Genomic DNA, 23,823 nt, shown 5'->3' with positions numbered 1-23,823 from the left:
GCCTTTAAAAAACCAACAACAAAACACCCAATGCAAATAAAAGCAGTCAAAAGCCCTGGCATGGAAGCCTACACAGTGTTAAGACACAGTACAGTACAGGAACCCCATCAGCATCTGCTGTTTGCAATCAGTGGGAAACTTTAACCGTGTTACATGAACAATCCCATCTTCTTTCCCAACGATGTGCTAGCCCAGCCGGAGGAGACAGCCAACGGCAGACCCGCCCAGCCACAATCGCCTCAAAACTCCAGCCGGGATCCAATTCTTAATTAGAAACACAGGGACCTCGCAGCCTGTTGCCAATGAATACAACTCAGGGAAATCAGAAAAGTAGGATGTATTTATTGGAAGCCATAAAAGGAGAGCTGCAATAAAAAATTTATTTTTCTCTCTTCCTGCATTAGATACCAAAATTTGTTTAATTCTTTTCCCCTTGGACTTAGCTCAAACAAACAAGGTCATCTCAAAAAGAACATGCACTGTATTCCTTTATCTTTTCCTAATAACAGTACTTCTTTATCTACTTCTACAATCATGTAGTTTACAGCGATGTTGGTGTGATTTTGAATAGCTTGCACGTTAGCATATACCGTCCCAGGCCAACCCTAAAGCCTTTATTTTCATTTTTTATTTTGTCAATATGAGGCCTTGAACTCAGGACCTTATACTCTAGCTTCCCTTTTTTGCTCAAGGCTGGTACTCTACCACTTGAGCCACAACTTGTATTTTTGTGTTTTTGCTAATTAGTTGGAGATAAGAAAGAATATATATCATAGACCTTCCTGCCCAGGCTGGCCTCAAACCGTGAGCCTCTCAGATCTTAGCCCTCTGAGTAGCTAAGACTACAGGTGTGAGCCACCAGCTCCTGGTGCCCAGAGAATTTTTTATGTGATTTTTTTTTTTATGACTTTTCAGATGGATTATCATAATCTTGCTAGGGAAGGACAAGCCTTACTTTCTTTCATCTCTGTTACCTGTCTGAGGTGCAGTGGATGATTTAATGGTGCCTTTTCTTAGATAAGTAATATTTATTGTCAACTTTGGTAAAAACTTGCCAAAATGCTCTGTGGCAATTTGGATACAATCTAAAGCCAAAGAGACTGTTTATCCAGCAGCAAGGGGTAAAGCAGGAGGCTTTGCTAAAGCCAGGATCCTGTTGGGCAGAATCAATGGCTTGGGCATGGCCTAACCATGAACTCTAAAACAAAACGTTCCACCAGCCTATGAATACATATCCTTTACCATGGCCTTTTACTATCTAACAATAAACTCCATAGTCCATTGGGTTGTATTTCTTCCTAAACCCCTTTGTTCTTATTCTGCAAGTCATACAAATAAAAGAAAAACTCACAGATATTTACTCAGGATACAGAGGTAAACAAAAGGTTATTTTTACATTGCACTAAAAAAAAAACAAACAAGAAATCAAATCAAGTCAGGTATTTAGCAATGAGCACGAAAAAAAAAGGTGAAATGACATGATTTTTCATTGCTTCTCAGTGTAAAATTCAGTGCATTCATCTACCACTCTGGGCTTCCTTTTTTGACTGCTCTGTCCAGGCAATTGAATTCTAGACTATTCTGCACGGGGGTCAGCGAGAAGCTGTTAAGAGACCCAGTGCACATTTGAATGCCCTGCAGCTGCACTCTGTGTCAAGTTCTCAAACAAAATTCCTTTTCATTAGTGTAACTGGGAAAATATGTAAAACTCAAGAGCCCCGAAGATTCTTTTGGCTTCTTTCCTTGAACAATTCCCAATACTTTTCATTTTGTCAGGCAAAGCAAATAAAGTGATGTGTAGGTGGAAAAGCCAGGCGACATGGAGATGATAGAAGACAGATGACCCTCACTGCATAGAAATCCTACAGCTAGAAGAGCAGCCTTTCAAACCAATCTGCTTTGCATCTGGGGTTATTAATGATATAAGGTGTTTTTTTTAATCCCCCTATTGATATATTTAAATCCCATTTACACATCATTCAAATGTGCAATAACCCAACTATTGTGATTTAGGTTTACTGAAAAATGTCTTGAGTATCAGAATTCTAACGCATAGGGAATGATTTACATTACAGACTTTAAGACACAAAATGGTAATAATTGAGAAGTGTGAGAAGGATGGATATGTGGATGAAATGCTGGAAAAAAATATTTTAAAAAATAAATGCTTCTGGGGCTGGGAATGTGGCTTAGTGGTAGAGTGCTTGCCTAGCATGCATGAAGCCTTGGGTTCAATTCCTTCAGCACCACAGAAACAGAAAAAGCCAGAAGTGGTGCTGTGGTAGGGTGCTAGCCTTGAGCAAAAGAAGCTCAGGGATAGTGCCTAAGCTCTGAGTTCAAGCACTAGGACAAGCAAAACAAAACCAAACCAAAACACCATTTATCGAATGGGGGAGGGGAGACGATGAATTCTTCCATTACCTGGGGCGTATGTATTATCTAGAATTCTGCAAGCCCTGCTAGGGATAGATACATCGATCTCCGAGTTGTACCCTCCGAGGGCAGCTTTTCATGCAGTTGCAAAGGAAGAACATTTAATCATTGGTTCACTCTATAGATCTGTTAAAGCACGGAGCGTGTACCACTATTCCAGGTTTCCTGCTGTTCAATCTGTAATTGCAATCCAGGTTCAATTTTCACTTCTATTGACACGGCAGGCAGGTTTCAGCTCAGTCGCACATTTCTGCTGGCACAAGGACAGCGTGAAGGCTTTGCTTTGCACAGCTGCCATCAGCCCAGGGCCCCGTCTGCCGTGGGAGCCAGCCGCATCTAGCACGTGGCTAGAAGCCAGGCCTGCTGGTCTGACGCCAAGTTAGGAGCTAGATAACAATTACCCTAGGTTATGTTTTCAAAGTGTCAATTCTGTGTTCCCAGTTCAAGGAAAGCCACCTCAAGATTTTTCCTAAATGGACAAGCACAAATAGAGTGAATTACTATGAAACATTGCTGTGCGACTCTTCCTTCTCTTATATACAGACACCTTCTGGAAGTTTCTATAAATTATCTGATTTTTTTTTTAACAACTTGCTTTTTCCTCTTTACTGGGGATTGAACCCAAACTCTCTCTAAAGCTGGCAAGGGCTCTATCACTGTGCTTTATCAGGTCTTAGCCAAACCCTCCCATCTTAAGCAGAGGGGGAATTAGCAACTGTGCCTACCAAATTTACCTAAAGCAGGGGAAAACAAAGCATGAGATGCTTAAAAAAATTAATGTCCAAGTGTGTGCTTAGTCAATGCAAACAAATCGATATCATATTTCCATAAAAGCAACCCTGGATCCATAGTCCCGGGGGCCAAGAAGGGCTGGGCTTCCTTCCGCACAGCTGACCCTGCAGGAAGGGCCTACATCTCCCTTCAGCTGCTCAGTCGTGGGCTTGACAGGAATGGGGTCCGGGGTGGCGAAATAATGTAAGAGTGCACTTGCTATGAGCCCAGGGAGGGAGGAGGAAGCCACAGGCCTCTTAAGTGCTGCGCCAAAATATTTGGAAAAGAAATGGTACTGAATAGGTGCAGACAGTTTTAGGTCATTCTTCTCTAGACAATATAGCAAGGGTCTGCTTAGCACCTGCATTGTGTTAGGCATTGTAAGGAATCTAGAGTTGATTTAAAGTATGCAAGAAAATGTATGTAGGTTCTATGCAAATCGTAGGCCATTTTGTTTTTCTTTTTTTCCCTTTGTGCTAGTATTGAGACTTGAACTAAAGGCCTTGTGCTCTCACTTGGCTTTTTTTCTCAAGGCTGAAGGAGCTTTATCATTCGAATCAAACCTCCACTTTGGCTTCTTGATGGTTAATTGGAGATAAAGAGTCTCATAGATTTCTGGGATGGCTTTAAACTTTGATCCTCAGAACTTTTTATTTTATTTTATTTTTTGCCAGTCCTGGGGCTTGAACTCAGGGCCTGAGCACTGTCCCTGGCTTCTTTTTGCTCAAGGCTAGCACTCTCCCACTCTCCCACAGCACCACTTCTGGTGTTTTCTATATATGCGGTGCTGAGGAATCGAACCCAGGGCTTCATGTATGCGAGGCGAGCTCTCTACCACTAGGCCATATTCCCAGCCCCTGATCCTCAGACCTTAGGATCTCAAATAGCTAGGATTACAGGCATGAACCATCAATGCCTGGTGATATTCCAATTCATAGCAGGGCCATCCACAGATTTTAGTGTCTGCAGAGATCCTGAGTCAGATAATGGAGGAATTCACTTCTGGGAATACTTCCTAAGGAGATAATGAGACAAATGCACAAACATGCTTGCCCAATGCTGTTCATCCTAGCACTCACTGTTCATAATGGCCCAAACCAGAAATGATTTTAGTGGGCGCTAAAGGCATATCCCAGATTTTTCAAGCCATTCATTTGCCTTAAGACCCCTGAAGAAAAAAAATCATACTGTACCCTATAATAACAAACATACTCTCTTCCCTACAAAGAGACCCGCAGAGACTGCCGGTGCTGCCGAGTCTGGGGGGGGGGGGGGCACAGACCACACCTCCTCAGGGGCGTTGCTCACTACAGGTCCAGAAACCTGGGAGGTGAGCTCATCACTTAATCATGCAGACAGTACTGGCTCCACATTCGCACGTGCAGAAGGAAGCCCCAAAGCATAGGAGGAATGATCTCACTTCTGGAAGGTTCTATCAGGGTCAAGATGGTCCCTACCAGGCAGTTCTTTCCCTCTTGATGGTAGAATTTGGGGTTCTTGACACATTTGCCACAGAGCTACTTCTGCTTTGTGCTAGTCAACTGGAGATCAAAATCTCATGTACTTTTCTTCTGGGGCTGGCTTTGAACCACGATCCTCAGATCTCAGCCTCTTGAATAGCTAGGATTAAAAGGCATAAGCCACAAGCACCCAGCCCAATGTTACTTTTGAAACGTCAGGAAAGCGGAGAGAAGTCATGAGGCTTTGGAATGTAAATACACAGACCACAAATAGCAAGGATATCGATGAGGCTTCACACAATTCATGGAAGATTTTAAAATATTACTCCTAGCCAGGTACAGTGGCTCACAACTATGCCACTTTCACCTGTGCCAAGTTCGGGAAAAACAAGTAGAACGGATGAAGTGATGTCAAATTTGAGAATCAGATGGAAGTGCGAGGTGGAAGAAAGAAATGAGCACAGAAGATGGCTTGGTGAACACATCTCCTCAGTAGAACAGATTTTAAATGTCGTCTTACCCAGCAACTAAGACATATTTTCCATTTGCTTGATCCTTCAGCCTCTCCAGCAGGGACAGTCGGACTTTGGCTTTGCTTTTCCCATAGATTTCAAATTCGTCTGCTAGCAATCCTATCTCCTTGGCAAGGACGTCCACAGCTTTTGGAGTCTGTCCTCTTGAAATCTCAATGTCACTGGGGGGAAAAGAAACACAAAGAGAGCAACATCTCCTCAGCTTAGGTGGTCACTGCTTGATGGGAAAACAATCTGACACCGTGCCAACGATGAAATCAACCCAAGCGCTTTGTGGTCCCTTTCTCCCAGATAGTATGAATAGTAACTGCAGGCAATTAACATGCACGAGAAATTGTGTGTTTTCAGAAGATGGGACTCCAAAACCTGCACCACCATTTGAGAATGGTGTCCGGGCACAAGGGCAACTCCTGGGTCTCAGTGAGAGGGTGTTGTGTACGATGATGTGTGCCAGGGTGAGGCCTTAACAGGGCAGCCCGCTCTAGGTGGGTCCACGAGCAGGGTTAGTGCACAGCGCTCTCCTTGGCTATTCAGTGTGTAGGAAGGCTATTTTGCTTTATCTCCTTCCATATTTCCCCTCTCTTTTCAGTCCAGCCCCAAGTCGTATTTCGACATGTTGTTTATTATGTAACTGTCAGCACCGGACCCGGTGTCTGAAACTCAAGTGCAGCCTGAGGAGTCCGATGGCCGCCCTGGCATGGTAGAACACCTCAGCACCTCTTTGTCACTTCTGTTTCACTGCAAGGCAAGCACACGACTGCTGGTCTTGCAGAGAGCTCTCAGCCCTAGCCCGTGTGGAAGTCTGTCTCCTCCTGGGAGAGCTAGCGTTGAGGAACGGCCCTGGGTAGCCGCACCAGAGAGGACAGCCATTTCCTGACTCCCTCTGGAGAAATGGCCGGTGGCACAGTGGTCTCCATGAAAACAGCAGACTACCTCCCCCACCCCAAGAAGTGCCCGGGCTCGGCTTTTCACTGTTGTCATGGCAACGATCTACTGAGTCACACCATGACCCGTGTTCTCCAGGACACAGCAGCTGAGCTCTCACCTTGTGTAGGAGGTGACACTGAACACGCCTTCAACCTGACACCAGAGAACACCAGTGAAGCCAAAAGGAGGGAAAGACAGCTCAGGCCAGGGTGGGCGGAGCTCCCAGCTTCCCCCAGCCGTCCCCACCCACCTAAAACCTTACTTCATTTCACCTTTTCAGTCATACAATGTGTGTGTGTGTGTGTGTGTGTGTGTGTGTGTGTGTATGTATGTATGTGTGTGTTTCCTGTTTTTCTCTTCTTACCATCACTTAGAGAACATATTCTTGGAAACTTTCCAGCTCTCTCCTTGTTCACTAATGAGACCTCTCTCTCTCTCTCTCTCTCTCTCTCTCTCTCTCTCTCTCTCTCTCTCTCTCCCTCTCTCTCTCTCTTTCCTTTGAGACAGGGCCTATGAAGCCCAGATCATTCTGATTTTTTGGCTCTAGAAGTCAAATTTCGTTAGTGGGCTAAAGAACCATCTTCAACCCCTGTCTCTCCCCAAGTAGAATTTACTATGAAAGACTGGTACATAATGGAGTGGAATCTATCCTCATTTATCAAGCTCTCTGTCAGTATAATTTATTGATTTACTTGTAAAAACTAAGGTCTTATAAATCACCAGAAAAAGTACGATATTTTATGAAGCCGATCACACAACTACAGGATCACCTTACAAAGAATAACACTGCTCACTGGGATTTATGTGCTAGTAAACACAGACCAAGGCTAAGATGTTTAGTCTGTCGTGGGGATGATAACGAGTTATGGAGAATGATCGAATCACTGTGGCCATTTGACCACCCAAGGGAACACAGAGGAATTCTAAAAAGCAACCGACCATCCACCGAAAATGTGGTCAATGACTGTGGTCTTGTCTGTTTAACACCAATTCACTGGGATAGGGCAGACCGATGACTGAAAGATGAATGTGTTTTTGACTCTGATATCATGTCTAACTAATCTCAGTATTCTAAGTCAAGTGCTGAGATTAGGCCCTGTAGTTGGCAACTGTACAGTTATCCAAAGAGAAGACATAGCTTAGAGTTCCTTAAATATCAGTCTGAGGGAACTGACCACAGAGCACCCTTTCAAACATTCCTGAAGATGCTGAGTGCAGTTCCGATGTGATCCTATAGGGGTCGCTATTTGCTCTGGTTTGTCACAAGGGATCTTGAGGAGCAACCTACTGACCTTTCAACCCAAGATGATCTATGTGCTGGGCATATCTAGCCCTGATAAGCATAGCACCATATTCTGTCAAAGCTAAGGCTATCATCTTCTGGAATACAAAGAAGAAAAAAAAAAACATAGCTACTGAACACATGACTGGAATGAAATAATGTGTTTTTAGGATTGAGAGAATACAGCAACCATGTTCATCATGATAGAGAAAATAGTGGGGTGGGGTGGAGAGGTGGCTTAGTGGTAGAGTACTTGCCTAGCATGCATGAAGCCCTGGGTTAGATTCCTCAGAACCACACAAACAGCACAAATAGATAAAATCAGAAGTGGTGCTGTGGCGTAAGTGGTGGAGTGCTAACCTTGAGCAAAAAGAAGCTCAGGGACAGTGCCCAGGCCCTGAGTTCAAGCACCAGGACGAGAGAGAGAGAGAGAGAGAGAGAGAGAGAGAGAATATGAATAGCGGGGCAACTGGATGCCTAGAGAAAGTGATCTACTACCAAATTCAAAGTCTCATGAGTTATGTCCCCACCCTTGCCGGGCCTTTATGAGCTGCCATTGGTGGGAGCAGAGCACTGTGTTACCTTGGCACGGGGGACAGAGGTTGCAATTTCAGGCAGTGGAGTCTCCATCTCCTGTGCTGCTGCTCTCGGAGCCACCGCCTGCCACAGCTCACCATGTTCTAGAGAGAGAGAGAACAGATGGAACAGAAGTGAGCCATCGGGCTCTGCTCTGACACCGAGGAACACTGTCACTCAGTATTACCATAGAGAAGTCATGAAGTTGGACAACCATCCAAGAGAGGATTAGCTATCATTTCATTTACATGTAACGAGGCTATGGGTTTCACTGAAAAAGAAAGATCTGAGATGCATGTCTTATTAAAAGTGCTGATGTCGTCACCAAAGACATCCGAGTATACAGATTAAATTAGAGAGAATGCATTCTTCATCTCAATTTGAAGAGAAAAATGTGGAAAATATGACTGCCTGCAAGATCAGCTCGGATGCCTGGCTTTCAAAGTCTGCAATACTATTTTAAATACTACACTTTGCCGGTGGTTCATGTCTGTAATCCTACCTACTCAGGAGGCTGAGATCTGAGGATCACAGTTCAAAGCCAGCCTGGACAGAAAAGTCTATGAGACTTTTATCTCCAATGAGCCACCAAAAAAGACAGAAGCAAACATGTGGCTCAAGTGGTATACTGCCAGCTTTAAATAAAAAAAGCCAAGCAAGGGCTGGGAATGTGGCTTAGTGGTAGAGTGCTTGTCAATATGCATTAAACCCTGGGTTCAATTCCTTAGCACCACACAAACCAAAAAAGCCAGAAGGGGCGCTGTGGCTCAAGTGGTAGAGTACTAGCCTTGAGCAAAAGGAAGCCAGGGACAGTGCTCAGGCCCTGAGTCCAAGCCCCAGGACTGGCCAAAAAAAAAAAAAAAAAAAAAAAAGCCAATTAAGATTACAGGCCCTGAGTTTAAGTCTGACATACAAACAAACAACACTTTGTAGATCATCATCATCAATAAAATACCACCCTTCTCTAGTTGATAAAAATAAAAAAACAGAATTATTTCAATTGTGATATATGTGGACATGTGTCTGTGTATGTATATGCTTATATACATATTACAAATAGGCAAAATCAAATTAAAATAGAAACAAACTGGCTTTTGCTGAACTGTAGTATATATTCTTTGTAAAGACATCAAAGTTTTGTGCATAAGAAAGAAATGAACTACGATTTGCTTGCGTTTAATTCTGCTGCAGTATCCACTGGAGCTTTCTGCACGGTCACTAACTGCAGCTTGCAGACTCCATCTCCTCAGCCCCAGCATAAGAAGACGCTTGGCTTACGTAGAAGCACAGGGGATGTTGGACTTTATAGAGTTAACAGGTGGTAGTGGCTCAAAAGATGTCTATAAGCTTGGCACCAGTAGCTTACACCTGTAATCCTACCTTCTGTGAAGGCTGAGATCTGAGGATCACAATTTAAAATCAGCCTGGTGGGGGGGGGGGGGAGGGAAATTCCCAAGAGTCTTATTACCAGTCAACCAGCAAAGAGCCGCAAGTAAAGCTGTGGCTCAAGTGGTAGATTGTGAGACCTGAAGGAACACACACACACACACACACACACACACACACACACACACACACACACACACGGCTATAAATTCCATCACAGTTGGAGGTGAGCTTTATTCTGTTTCCCTAGCTGAACTTCAAACACAAAGGAAAAGAGATAGAAATATCGGTGGGCGGACCACATGATGAGGAACTAATAATGAACACTCGGCTTAGAGCCAGCGAGGAACTAAATGTCACATGCCAACAGCTAAGCGTTCAGGTGACTGAACTCCAGCTGTCGTCTTGATTCCAGCCGCTTGAGAGGTGGTGAGCCAGAACCACGCAGCTCATCTCCCATCCCTCACCCATCTAATTATGAGATGCCAAGTGCTCACTGCTTTAAGTTGCCGTAGTTGGGGGGCTCTCTATTTCACAGAGCCTAATTTGGATCGCTACCCCATATATGCCATATGGTCACGGGCAAGCAGCTTAGTTTATTGAAGTCTCCATTTCTTCAGTGATCAAATGGGCATCACATTAGGTGTGTAAAGAACTGACCACTGTTCCTGAGAAACAGAAGAAGCCTGAAAACTGTCAGCGAAGCTGAATCATCAGCCCCTCCGCACCCCCAGCCTCTCAACTGTCAACTCTCCGTGCCACACAAACCTGAATCCGCAGAGCTGCAGCAAGGAGACTCACTTCGCCTTCTGGGATGAGTCCAACATGGCGAGCACCGGCAGAGCCCCCGCCGAACTTCCCTGCGAGAGGGGAAAAGGAAAGCTGTCAGCATGCGGCCCTCTGTAACCCACCTCTTGTAATGCGCCCCTTCTAGAATCTAGCAATGGGAACAACAGTCCCACTTTCAGCCAAGGAGATCGGAGGTCAAGGGACAGCTGGGCCACCTCTGACTCAGCCTTGGGGCTGGCTCTCGCTCAGGCCTGTTTTGTACTTCAGATCGGAGAAATGTCTATCAAGTTGGGATAGAAGGAAGTATGCTTTCAGAAACCACACGTGGCTATGGGAAATCAAATCCCGCGTTAAGCTAGAAACATCTAGGCGCATAGTCTTCTCAAACAACTACAGTATCCTTTTTGTGTGTGTGATCAAAGGGGGGAAAAGGCAGTCAGATACCAGTGGCTCATGTCTCTAATTCTAGCTACTCAGGAGGCTGAGATCTGAGGATTGTAATTGGAAGGCAGTCTGGGCAGTAAAGTCCCTGGGACTCTCATCTCCAATAAATTATTCCAAAAAAAAGCAAGAGGTGGAGCTGTGGCTGCTAGGCTTAGGTGAACATGCTCGGGGACAGCACCCAGGCTGTAAGTTCAAGCCCCAGGACACACACACACACACACACACACACACACACACACACAGGCATTAACTGGGCATGGTGGGTCACACCTGTAATACCAATACTTGGGAGGCAGATATAAGAGTCATGAGTTCAAGGCCAGCCTGGGCTGTACAGTGAGGCAGGGCAGGGGCATTATTACAGACATAGAGACATTAATTAGTAGACCAAGGTAGTCAGCATCTGAAACACAGGGTGGAGGCGGCCTCAGACCTCAAGGTTACGCCCAGATTGAAGTCATGACTCCTGTTACATGTTATCCTGACTTTGCGCGTGGCAACTAGTGTGGGTAAAACCAACCTCACAGAGCTTCGTGAAATGAAAGGTGACGGGGATAGAAAGTGCTTGCTGCGTAGAGCACCCCTTTACATGATCACAGCAAAAATACTGCTTGAAGAAAGGACAAAGACTTTTACCTGTCAATCAAAACTTGTGATTTATGACACAGTGGGCTTCATCTTGTTAGAAGGAGCTACAACTTTTACCAGATAACACGTGGCAAATAGAAGTGATTTGCTTGTGAACACAAGACATAAGAAGGGAATCAAGCACACTTGTAGATGAGATGGGGGAAATGTGATGTAAAAGATCATGTTTGCCTGGATCATTTAAAAACATGCTTATTGAGCAAGGCTATGGTAGTTCATCCCTGTAATCCTAGCTACTCAGGAGCTCAGGAGACTGAGATGGGACAATCTTGATTTGAATTCAGCCCAAGCAGGAAAGTATATGAGACTCTTATCTCCAATTAAACACACACACACACACACACCCTTGTTGTACAAGTCATATGTTCAATTTTCCATCAAAACTAAGAAATTACATTTTAGGGCACTAACCTCAGGGAGTGCCTGGCTTATTTGGATCTCGAGTGTCCCCCAATCCCTGGTACAATGGACCTGTTAGCCAGTCTGTCACACTGTTGTGAGGTGGTAGAACCTTCAAGAAGGTGATTCCCAGGGGGAGGAAGTTAGGTCATTGGGTTTGTGTCTGTGAAGGGGATACTGGGACTCCACTGCCTTCTTCTTTTTCTCTTTGTTTTCTGGCTACTTTGAGGTGAGCAGGCTCCTTTGTTATGTGTTCCACAGTGCTGCTGTGGCCTAAAGAAACCATGCTAAGTGGCCATAAACTGGAACCTCTGAAACCATAAGCCAAGAGCAAGCAACTGTCCCTGTTTTTCAACTGACCTCTCAGGCATTCTGTCAGTCCCCTGGGATATGCAATGACCAACTGACCTGGTTCTCAAAACTGATAACTCCATTTCCCACCATTAATTTTACACTTCAAAATAATGTGTTGGTTTTTTTTTTTTTTGACCAAGTAAATGCACATGCAAAAATGCTTTCGCTTACATCCTCCTCTCTTGGAGGGAAGAAATGTTCCTAATAGTAAGCATTTTGGAATTAAGAAAACTATTTTCTTCTTTCCTCGGGCCACTCTACTCTTAAATTATCCCCTCTGCTGACAGCCTTGCAAGAAGGCTCAGAAAACACTTCAGGAGTATGTGTTTCGTGATGCTCTCTTGTCAAATGCATTAAGGGTGTTAGGAAATCATATCCCCCTGGTATTGTTTAAAGATTAGCAACACTTCAGTCTTATAAATCATATCTGGGCAAAAGGCAAGGGTTGAAGGATGAGAGAAATTTATTTTGTTTTGTTTTAACCACAAGAGACTCAAGCTTAAAGTCCTGTCCAACTACTATGGCAAAGAAATATGCCTTCCACATTCTTCTGTCTCTAAGTGATAGAGAAACAGGACAAAGCCATTCTCTAGGAGCTGGTATCAATTTAGAAGTAGGAGTTGCCAGAACAGAGTCTCAGATGCCTGGAAGAGGGAGGAACAGTTCATGTCCAGTTACACAGTAAGTCACTCCTTCCACTTCACCTACTCGCAGAAGCCCGACCTCGCCCAACAGGTGAAAATTGCAATTCCACCAAGCTGCGTGCTTGCTGAAACATCTCAATCATCTCCCGAATGATTTCAACAAGCAACCTGCTGCGAAAGGGGCTGACAGGACCAGAGGACACAAAATTGCATACGGTCTCTTGTACAAGACATCAAGTGGCACAGACAATACCCTCTCTCCTGTAGCCCAGAGTACAGCTGGAGGGGCTGGAAGGAAACACATCCAGAAGAGGGAAAAGGGGGCCGGGGAGGGGTCAGAACTCACGAGCAACACTACATGGAAGAAAGAAGCACAGAGGAGCCTACCCAGAAACCAGCACGGGTGTGGGGGGGGGGGGGGGGGCGGAACCTCAGAAGCCAGTGGAACCTGTGACCAGGGGAAACTTTCTCTTCCTCACCGACTCTGCAGATGCTCCAAGTTCAGAGTTAACAAATACCAGAAGATGCAGCTAGAGCCACAGGCCTCCTGACACCAGAGGATGTCCATTCGCAGCTTGCCACGTTCACTTCATCCACACACCGTATCCTGACTTTCACACACAGTAGGCTGACTTGGTACTTGCAAGTTAACTTTTGCCTCTGAGAATCCATGTCATCAAGCTGGGAGCTGGTGGCTCATGCTAGCTACTCAGGGGGCTGAGCTCTGTGAATTGTGGTTTGACACCAGCCCTGGCAGGAAAATCTATGACACTCTTATCTCCAACTAACTACTAGAAAACCCCAAGTGGAGCTGTGGGTCAAAGTGGTATAGTGATAGCCTTAAGCATAAAAGCTCAGGTGCAATGCCCAGGTACTGAGTTCAAGTTCTATGACAGGCAAAAAAGGAAAGTCATCAGAGCGGGGTGCTGGTGGCTCATGCCTATAATCCTAGCTACTCAGGAGGCTGAGATCTCAGGATCACAATTCAAAGCCAGTCTGGACAGGCAAGTCTGTGAGACTCTTAATCACCAAAAAGCCAGAAGGAGAACTGTAGTTCAAGAGGTAGAGTGTTAGCTTTGAGCGAAAAAGCTCAGGGACAGTGCTTAGGTCCTGAGTTCAAGCCCAAGGACCAGCACAAAACAGAAAACAAAACATGTCATTAAGACATATCATAAAACCCGTATCTCCTATTTATATCTTATGTACATATATGTGCATAAGATATAGACAAATAGAAGTATATTTTAATTTTTCTAAGGATCTATAAGACCCAGTGTTTCCCTCCTGAAGAAGCAGACATCTGAATTTGAGTAATGCTTCTGGTATATTATTTTATTTTCCTTCTATTAGGATCAAATAAGGTTAAATTTAAGCTAGGCACGGGTGGCTGCTGCCTACAATTCTAGCTACTCAGGAGGCTGAGACCTGCAACACTGAAGTCTGAAGCCATGAGACTCCATCTCTAATCAACCAGTAGTAAAAAGGATGGAGCCAGGCACTGATGGCTCACGCCTGTAATCCAAGCTACTCAAGAGGCTGAGATCCGAGGATCATGGTTCAAAGCCAGCACAGGGAGGAAAGTCCATGAGACTCTTATCTCCAATAAACTACACAGAAAAAGCTGGAAGTGGCACTGTGGCTCAAGTGGTAGAATGCTAGTGTTGGGCACAGAAAGGCTCAGGGACAGAGCTCAGGCCCTGAGTTCAAGGACCAGGACTAGAAAAAAAAAAGTTAGGCTGGGAGTGAGGGTCAAGTGGTAAAATGCCAGTCATGAATAAGAAAGCCAAGCCAAGTCCCTGATTTCAAACTTCACTAGAGACTTTTTTTCTTAAAAGTCAAAATGTAACGATTAATGGAAAAATGTAAAATAGGTATCTCAAGATGATGGTACCAGATGCCATGTCTATATTCTTCTGTACACTAATGTATATATTCTGCACATTTCACTTTTGTAGTAAGAATTGGTCATATTGAGACTGAATTTAACATTTGAATTCCAGAGAATTTGAAACACTTAAGATTGGAAACTTGGCGAATCAGGAACAAGCATAGAATATTTCAAAGCTAAAAAGACTCTAGGAAGGAAACCATCATTTCCCCTAACTAACTGTCTTACCTGCTTAGCCAGAGTCCCTGCCCCCACCCCCACCCCCCACCCCCAAGGTGAAGACGTTTACCTGACAGGAAGTCCGGGCAGCAACTGAGAATGGTGCTTTCTGGTTGGATCCAGGTCAGGGGAACGGTTTCCGGCTTAGGTGAGCCTATGACTACAATGTCAGCCTCCTGAAGCTAAAGAGAACAAACAAATACACACACACATTTGTAATCTGCAGCAGAGACCTGAACAATGACAGATGACTTGAAATAGACCATAATGATCCAAACTCCAGAGTTTGGCTCCAGACCACAGACAGACGGAATGGCATTAGTAATTCCTTTCACTCCCATGTCAGTACAGACAGAACACGGCTAAGACATCCTACCAAGAAAAAAAAACAACCACAGGACTTTGCAAATGTCTTCGGGGCATCGTTTCTGCCTATCCAGTGTGTGAGTGTATTTACTGTTATCCATGTCAGCAAGAGAAAGGGCAGGCCCTTTCCTGATGGCCATGAGAGACTGGAGGGAGAGTGGGTATGGGCGGAATCCCATTTCATGAATTAGCCTAGGAACACAGGGGTAGGGGTGGGGGAGGGGGAGCTGTGTGATGGTTTTGAGCAGCACAATGCCAGCCAGGACAATGGCACCAGCAAAATGAAGCGACACAGAATCTCTGGCATCGCCATGGAAAGCCTGGCAGGGCCTCATTTCCCTAGAGGTACTGGCTAACCTCTGCTCCAACTGTGGCTCTCTCTCTGGGTCATTGAGAAAGAGAGCAGAAAGCAAACATTACTACACTTGGCCAGCCGCCCCTGTGATTCTGAAAGCTCGGCGCTGGAGGACCACGCCTCATCTGATAGGAACCAAACTCTGAGAACCGGGAGGCTGGCTCTGAGCCCGCCAGGGTGACCACCTGACCAGGTGTTCTGGAGGAACTGACGATTCCAGCTGCATCCACACCGGAAGGAAGATCAGGGAGGAAACGAGGGCCCTGGGAGGAAACGGCTACCATGACCCAGATTGGCTGGTGCTACGCATCAGCTCACTAGACCCCGCAAATACATGAGACAGTGCTTCGTTCATGAGGTGGACGGTGTAACTGTGGAGGTTCTGTTTCTCATAGTGGAGCTAGTGTTGGAGATACTCTGGGAGGGAAGGGGGTGAGAGAGAGAAAAAAAAAGAGAGAAAGAGAGAGAGAGATGCTGTCTCCCTTCCCTTCACTCTAATATGAATGGCTCTTCCTCCACTGTCCTTTATGAGCCATCACAGTGTTAACTGATTGCTGAAAGACTAGGACCAAACACATAGAGGGGTGGAAGAAAAATCTCCAAATTGCCAGCACTGTCACCACCACCATCACTGGCATCACCAGCACGAATATCACCCCTGCCCTCACCGTAGCACCAGCCAACCAGCTAGCACACAAATGTGCCCTCCACGTCCTCATCCACGCTCAGCTCCCACAGGCTGATCCCCAACGACCTTGGGAAGAATGAACCAGCTCCTCTACCTGAATGAACACTGTGAACAGTGTTTTGGCAATAAGATATGTGGTTTGGGGTACACGGGGCGGGGGGGTGGGGTGTTGAACTCTGTTGAGTTCATACCTCCAGCCCTCTTTTCTGCTGGTAAGTTTGGAGCTAGGGTTTCGCTTCCTGCTTGGTACACACTTAGGCTTCCGGGTAATTAGGATAAGCGGTGTGAGCTCCTCATTGAGAAGGGGTCTCGTGGCCTTGAACCACAATCCTAACCATCTCAAGCCCCTAAGTAGCTAGGTTACAAACATGAGCTACCAGCCCAGCTTCACAGTTGGTGTTCTGCTCCATCTCCCCGGACCCTGAAATACGTGGAGATATTACCTATTTTCATTTCTTTTTTTCTTGAAACACAAGGAGGTAACAACTAATCCAGGACCGGGCAACCTGCTTTGTGACCAGAAGAGACAAGATCAAGGGTAGCTCCATGCTCCCCTGAAAGAGGGAGAAACAGGCGTTCATCCTGATCACACACACAGGCTCTTCCCTACAAGTCCCAGCGCGCTCCCACATCTCAAATCATCACGCCACGGCAAACGGACAATCACGAAAGGAGCCTTGTACTGCTGGTAGGGATTAATCACATTCGGACATAAAGAGAAGCTGGGCACCAATGGCTGACACCTATAATCCTAACTACTTAGGAGGCTGAGATCTGAGGATCATGGTTCGAAGCCAGCTCGGGCAGGAAAGTCTATGAGACTATGATTGCTAATTAACCAGCAAAAAGCCAGAAGGAGAGCTGAGGCTCAAGTGGTAGAATACCACCCTTGAGCAAAAAAGCTAGAGGACAATGCCTAGACCTTGAGTTCAAGCCCCAGTACTGGCACAGACACACAGTCACCCCCACACAGAGCAGCCAACCCCAGCAGCAAGCTAGGTCTGTTCAAGCTGCACGTGACCCCTACAGAGGGCGGAAACGCAGCTAGTCTTTTGTATGATGTGATGTATAGGGGAAAAGTGGTCTGCTGGGAAGAGAACATTATTAAACATCTGTTTAAAGAATAAGTTTCTTCATTTTCATATATAGATGACGGCCATAAATTTAACCACAGTGATCTCAAAAGACAAGCACTGCTTGGAGCCTTTTGCAGGTCAGCAGATAAGAAACATGACTCGGCCGGATTTTCATGCCTCGTATGGATAACCGCAACCTGAGCGTGTTCAGACACCTATAAAACCGAAGTCCCTGTGAACGAAACTGAAGCGTCCAATCCGGAAAAAGCCAGCGACCCCACATCCACGCGGGCCCCCCGTTGGCCTCCACAGATGCTGCTAATCAAGCCTGGCGTTTTCATTACCTATAAATCCCCAGTCTCATTCCAGCCCCGCGCCTCCCAGCCCCGCACAGGGCTCTGCATTGCGCTAATCAGCACGGGGAAGGCAGCTAATCGCACAGAACAAAGACAAAAACTCTCCTCCCTTAGCAATTTCCGTATCATAGATGCGAATTCCTTTCCGAAAGAAACAGAAATGGCTAGATGCACAAAACAATAAATAACCCACTGAGGACAAGGGAGGATTTTAATGAGCTCCGATTCAACGAGAATTATTGTCCTGTTCCTGCTTCCCTCTTCCCTCCTGGGAAAGGGTCTGGCCAGAGCTTGGCTTGAAACTCTACCTCCTAACAAAACACTGGCCCTCTCGGTGGAGAATGCTGGGAGAACCACCCACTCCCCACGCAGGAGAGCAAATGTTAAAACAATAGTAAGACAGAGACCTTAGCTGGGCGGGAGCTGTGGCTTCAGATAATGTGAAAGCTATTGTGCTCCAAGTGAGGGGTTCACAGGAAAAGGGCGAGTGTCAAGAGAGAAGGGACGACCAATCTGATCTGCCACAGTAGGAGGGATGTTGAAATTCTGTATGTAGCAAATATAATGCCAGCAAATATGATACCTTTAAGATTTTTAGCAGAGCAAGAATGATGCCACCCTCTTGGCTGGAAGATAATCGTTGTGTCTCAGTGGGCACACAGGAGTGTCTTGAGCATGAGATCTGCACATACATAGAAGCCGGTGCTGGTGGGTCATGCCTGTAATCTTAGCTATTCAAGAAACAGAACTGGGAATCATGGTTCAAAGCCAGCCTGAGCAGGAAAGATGTTCAACTATTACCTCCACTTAATCACCAAAAAACCAAAAGTGTAGTTGTATAGCTCTGGGTCAAGTTGTAGATCACTAGCCTTGAAGAAAAAAAATCTAAGGGGATAGTGTTCAGGCCCTGAGTTCAAGTCTCAAAGCCTCAGTATTGGGGTGTGTGTGTGTGTGTGTGTGTGTGTGTGTGTGTGTATGTGTGTGTGTGTAGTGAATCAAAAACAATTTTAGGATTTTTTTGAGTCTTGTGGATTCTATAATCTGAGACCATTTAAGGTCACTAGTATAGACTTCAGATGTTACCCTCATGGTTAAGAAAACAAAGTTGAGAATGAAGATGGCTATTTTGAAAGTCCACCCAGAGCTCATGGCTTCCTCCAGCAAAGACATGCTTTCAAAATTACAATAATTAAGGCAAGTGAATACAATTCAGGATTGTTCAGTGAAACTCCTCATTCCCCTGGCATTTCTTGAGTGCCAATCAGGGCAGATACTACGATAGCTTGAAGGCCTGAAAAGAAAAATCCAGCCCCTGCCTGGGAAGGTATTAGAGCTGGGCTTTTCAAGATGCAGGACACCAGGGGTGAATCACTGAGATGTAAGGAGAAAAACAGAAAGCATTCGGTTTCTACTTATTCTTCTTCCACATCTTGGAAAGGAAGCTTTGCAATATCTAACATCTGGACAGACATGAGATTCTTGCTCAGCCCCTGGGTGTCAGCCAACAGCCTCACACACAGTACAGAGGGGTCTCGAGGGAAAGGAGGGGCCCACCACACCCCCACGGCCCCTCTGTTACCCCTCATTTCCAGTGAACTGGGACAATCCGTGGTTATGTGGTCATGGTTCAGTGGCTTGATGGATCACATTAGTTCCATCATAGCTTCTTCTCAATGATTTGTAAAGACAGGGTGTGCTTTGTGACAGAGGCCCTTGACTGTCTCTTGGCAAAGTCACAAGCATTTGATTCTCTTCTCCTTCCCCTCTCCTTCATCTCCCTTCCTTCCTTTTCTCTCACTTCTTCTTTCTTAGAAAAGTTCCCTTTTTGTGGAGACAGGAGGGAAGAACTACGATTTCTGTGAGGGATGGGGTGACATTGTCCAAAAAGAAATGCACTTGTTGCCTGACTTAGGTAACTGTATCCCCTCTGTATACCACCTTTCTAATGACAATACAATAAAAAAGAAAATGTCCCTTTTCTTAAGATGTCCGAAGTCCCCAAATATGTTCACATTTTCTTAGGACAGGGACAGACTGATGGTGGTTGGGTAGCCATGCTCCTAAGGTCAGATGTGTTCTAGGAAGATTCCCCTGGAGCCTGGGTTGGGAATGGGCCTCAGGGAGGGAGAGGAGGAGCTAAGACAGCTAAGGGGCGGGGTCTGGCAGGGGCCACGCCCACAGGCGTGAAGGGAAGGTGGGGAGGGGGGTGAAGGGGAGGAAGTGGCCTGCTACTGAGCCACAGGTTGGTGGAACTTGGTAACATTTCCCACGGGAATGGGCAGTACGGGAAGGACATGGGGATGAAGGGCATCTCCGGGTAGCACCGCTCTGACATGGGAAGGGAAGATGGAGACAGTGGAGCCCAGGAGATGGGAGGGGCTAGAGAGTGGAAAGGGGGTGTGGTCAGGCACCAACGGTGCTTTGGCAACCCAGCCTGGCATGCGGTTTCCACCGCGTTGACTGTGCTGCCTGTCTGCAGAGACTTGATTCAAGTGGAATTTGTCATTAGCACAGTCCTTGTTTATTCCTAATTTTCTCCAACTTAGCATGTCTAATATTTTATTTGGAAGGAAGTCAACACCCACCTACCATAACAGGATTGCTCCACGTCTCTGAACCATGTTCTGCAAAACTAAGCATTCCACCAAATAGGCACATTAAGTTCACTGTAACCACTCTCGAATGTCCAGCTATTCAGATGTTTTCATTCAGATGCTGTCATAGTTGGCCAGATAAGAGGAAGAGAACTACAGCAGAAGGTATTTCCCCTCCGCCTGGTCCACCCTGTGATCTCAGCCTTCCAGAATCCCATTCCTTCCAGGAACTGACTCTATTCTTCTTTCCACCCTCATTTGTGATCAGTAAAAACAGATCACTGGGTTTGTACTTCTTAAGACTTCCCTTAGGGTTTGTACATAAACCAGAAAGTCTCCACGCCAATGGAGACAATGGGGAATTATGATTACAGCATCTATCTCCCAAATTTCTCCTCCAAAGGGTAATAAATGACCTTCCTTCTTCTAAATGTTCCCAGCTTCAGCTCTTACCTCATCATTCCACTATATGGATAAGAAAGGACTACCAGAGATATCTAGTTGTATCTAGTATGCTGGAAAAGACAACTGATCTGTCTTAAAGTTAGCGTGATAGTTCCAACTCCCGAGAGATGACAGAAGGAATATACCACCTCACATCTAGAAACAGAGAGACTTTACATGATTCCTACAGCATAAACCCTTTCCTCAAACTACAGGGAAAAAAAAAGGTAAAAAAAAAAGCCGGGGCTGGGAATATGGCCTAGTGGTAGAGTGCTTGCCTCACATACATGAAGCCCTGGGTTCGATTTGTAGCCAGACATGGCACTGTGGCTCAAGAGGTAGAGTGCTAGCCTTGAGCAAAAAGAAGCCAGGGACAGTGCTCAGGCCCTGAGTTCAAGGCCCAAGACTGGCCAAAAAAAAAAAAAAAGTCAACTGAGGGCTGCTGGCTTATGCCTGTAATCTTAGTTACCCAGGAAGCTAAGATTTGACAATCACAGTTCAAAGACAGCCTGGGCAGGAAAGTCCCTGAGTCTCTTATTACTAATTAACCAACAAGAAGCCACAAGTAGAGCTGTGGCTCAAGTGGCAGAGCACTAACCTTGAGGGGAACAAAGCTTAGGGCAGTGTCCAGGCCCTGAGTTCAAGCCCCAGGATAGGCACCTATACAAAGTCAGTGCGAGAGGCAGAGGCAGAAGCAGACAGAGAGAGAGAGAGAAAGAGAGAGAGAGTCAGAAGCTGAGGAGAGAGAGACGGGGAGCACCCACACAGGTGTGTAGCGAGAAGGCAATCCTCCCTATAAGGACTCAGGTCACGAAACCCAACAAGGGGGAACCGTGACAGTTCCCGGAGCTCTGACCCCGGGACACACATTCCCACTGCGGAACCCCCGCACACTGCCACACAGGGTGTTCACGTTCTCGCTCACCCAAGTGGCCGTGGGAAACGTAGTTCTGCATCTCCCACATTTATGCTTTCCAATTCTGAAGCTCACGCTGCACAGCAAAGGTCAGATTTCTGCACCCCACGTGTGGGAGAGGTGAGGGGTGCAGGTGCAGAAGGAGGCCAGCCAGGGGAAGTCACTTCACTGCAACCAAGTCCAGACTCCGCTGCTCATCAGCGACAGGCAGTGCGCAGGCGCTCTCCTGAGCATAACACTGGCTTTCAGGCCTGTGATATGAATACCATGCGCAGACACACGAACACACGAGCCTGGAAAACGAGCTTTCCACAGAGAGACAAGGCGTGTTGCTGCTATAAATTACGTGGAAGACCTTCCTATTGACAGATCAAATCCTCTGTCCTTAAAAAGCATTTCCATGGGACTAGGAGTGAGCAGCAGTACCCAGAAGCGCACAGGAGATGACGAGCAAGTGGACCGGGCGACACTGCCCGGCTGTTCTCTGCAGAACACAGCCTGGAACTCTGCCGCCTGGACGCCGAGACTCTCGCTATGGAATATCCACCGCCCTTCCCACCCCGTCCCTGATGGTGAGGATGTGTTTGTGCACAGCTGCAGGTGACTTCAATTAACACGGACTGTGGGAAGGCAGGATGGAACCCCACAGTGCAGAGGCCATGAAGCTCCAGACGAGGTTTCCAGAGACGGGGGGACGGCAATGATTCCACTGAGCGATTTGCAAAATGGGCTCCCCAGCCCCGCGGTCTGTTCTAACCCCAGTTCCCATGTGATAGCTAGGGGAATGCACACCACGTTCAAGACAGCCTCCAAACACGGCACGACCCGAGGAGACGGAAAAGAGAACAGAATTCAAATGCAAATAATACAAACCCAACATAACCCAAGGAGACAGAAGTTCAAGCACACCAAGATACAGGTGGAGTGCCGGCCTAGCAAGCGAGAAGGTGGGAGTTTAAACCCTGGTACCATAACCCATAAAAATAAAAAATAATGAAGGGAAAGGTGGGGAGATAAGTGGTGTTGTCATTGTATTTTCACTCATGTTATTTTGTATGATATGTGACTAATATACCAGCTAGAAATGGTGGTATGTGCCTATAATCCCAACTACGCAGAAGACAGAGACAAGTGGATTGTCAGCTCAAGTCCAGCTTAGGTAAAGTTAGCAAGATCATACCTCTAAAAAAAAATGTGCCATTGGGCTAGAAATATAGCTTAGCAGTAGAGTGCTTGCCTTGCATGCAAGAAGCCCTAGGTTCGATTCCTCAGCACCACATAAACAGAGAAAGCTGCAAGTGGCGCTGTGGCTCAAGTGGCAGAGTGCTAGCCTTGAGCAAAAGGAAGCCAGGGGGCAGTGCCCAGGCGCAGAGTCCCAGCCCCAGAACTGGCAAAACAAAAAACCACCAAACACCACCAACACACACATACACAACACAGCAACAAAAGAGAGGCTAGGGGATGCCTCAAGTGGTAGGATGCTTGGTCAGCATGTACAGGCTCTGGGTTCAAAACCACTTTCCCTGCCTTCCAGTTTCTCAGTTTTATTTTTGAAACCTGGAAGATAAGATCCGAAGGCCGTTCATCAACACGGCTCGGCTCGAGCTCACGGCCCTTCCTTCTTATGCAGTACCTCACAGATCCTTTTTGTCAATACCATGAACTATCAGTACTTGATGTTTTGGCTTTTAAAGAAGTTCTAGTCATTCCTCTCTGGTGTTGATCAATAATGCAATGACCAGGCGGAGAGAGTAAAGAAGACAGTCAAGTGCCTTCAAAGACGCCCCTGCTATTAGTTTCTCCTTTGCTTGTCTACTCCCTTTTATCTTAACATGGCTAGGAATGAGAAAGTAAAAGGACTACTACTATGTTGCATACTTTTTTGTTTTTTTTTTTTTGGTGCCAGACCAGGGGCTTGAACTCAAGAGCTGTGCACTGTCCTTGAGCTTTTTTGATCAATGCTAGTGCTCTGTCACTTGAACCATAGCTCTATTTCCAGATTTTTGATGATTAATTGGATATAAGAGTCTCAGACTTTACTGCTCGGGCTGGCTTTGAACAGTGGTCCTCAGATCTCAGCCTTCTACTCAGCTAGGAATATAGGTGCAAGGCACCAGTGACTGGCTCATCTTTTATTCAGTGCTGATTGAACTGGACAGCTTATTGGTCCATGTGCATTTCCAATGTCTTCCAGGAACACTTTCCCAAGGGAATGGCCCCAGGGCCAGAACCTGTCACTCAAAGATAAATAACGGCCATACTGTCAGTGTAAATG

The 23,823-nt window shown here is 46.1% G+C and overlaps 1 protein-coding gene across 1 annotated transcript in view; it reads right to left on the bottom strand.

Annotated features, from left to right (window-relative positions):
- Window positions 1–23,823, bottom strand: part of Mthfd1l (methylenetetrahydrofolate dehydrogenase (NADP+ dependent) 1 like) — a 118,645-nt gene that overhangs the window by 77,197 nt on the left and 17,625 nt on the right. The window contains exons 8-11 of the mRNA XM_048354286.1: window positions 14,824–14,935; window positions 10,137–10,228; window positions 7,989–8,086; window positions 5,185–5,358 (exon numbers count right to left, since the gene is read on the bottom strand). Of these exons, the coding sequence (XP_048210243.1) occupies window positions 5,185–5,358; window positions 7,989–8,086; window positions 10,137–10,228; window positions 14,824–14,935 (476 nt within the window). The remainder of the gene's footprint in view (window positions 1–5,184; window positions 5,359–7,988; window positions 8,087–10,136; window positions 10,229–14,823; window positions 14,936–23,823) is intronic.

This window comes from Perognathus longimembris, chromosome 9 (genome assembly GCF_023159225.1).
Source record: "Perognathus longimembris pacificus isolate PPM17 chromosome 9, ASM2315922v1, whole genome shotgun sequence".
NCBI classification, from domain to species: domain Eukaryota; kingdom Metazoa; phylum Chordata; class Mammalia; order Rodentia; family Heteromyidae; genus Perognathus; species Perognathus longimembris.
This window is presented reverse-complemented; position numbering and strand designations above follow the sequence as displayed.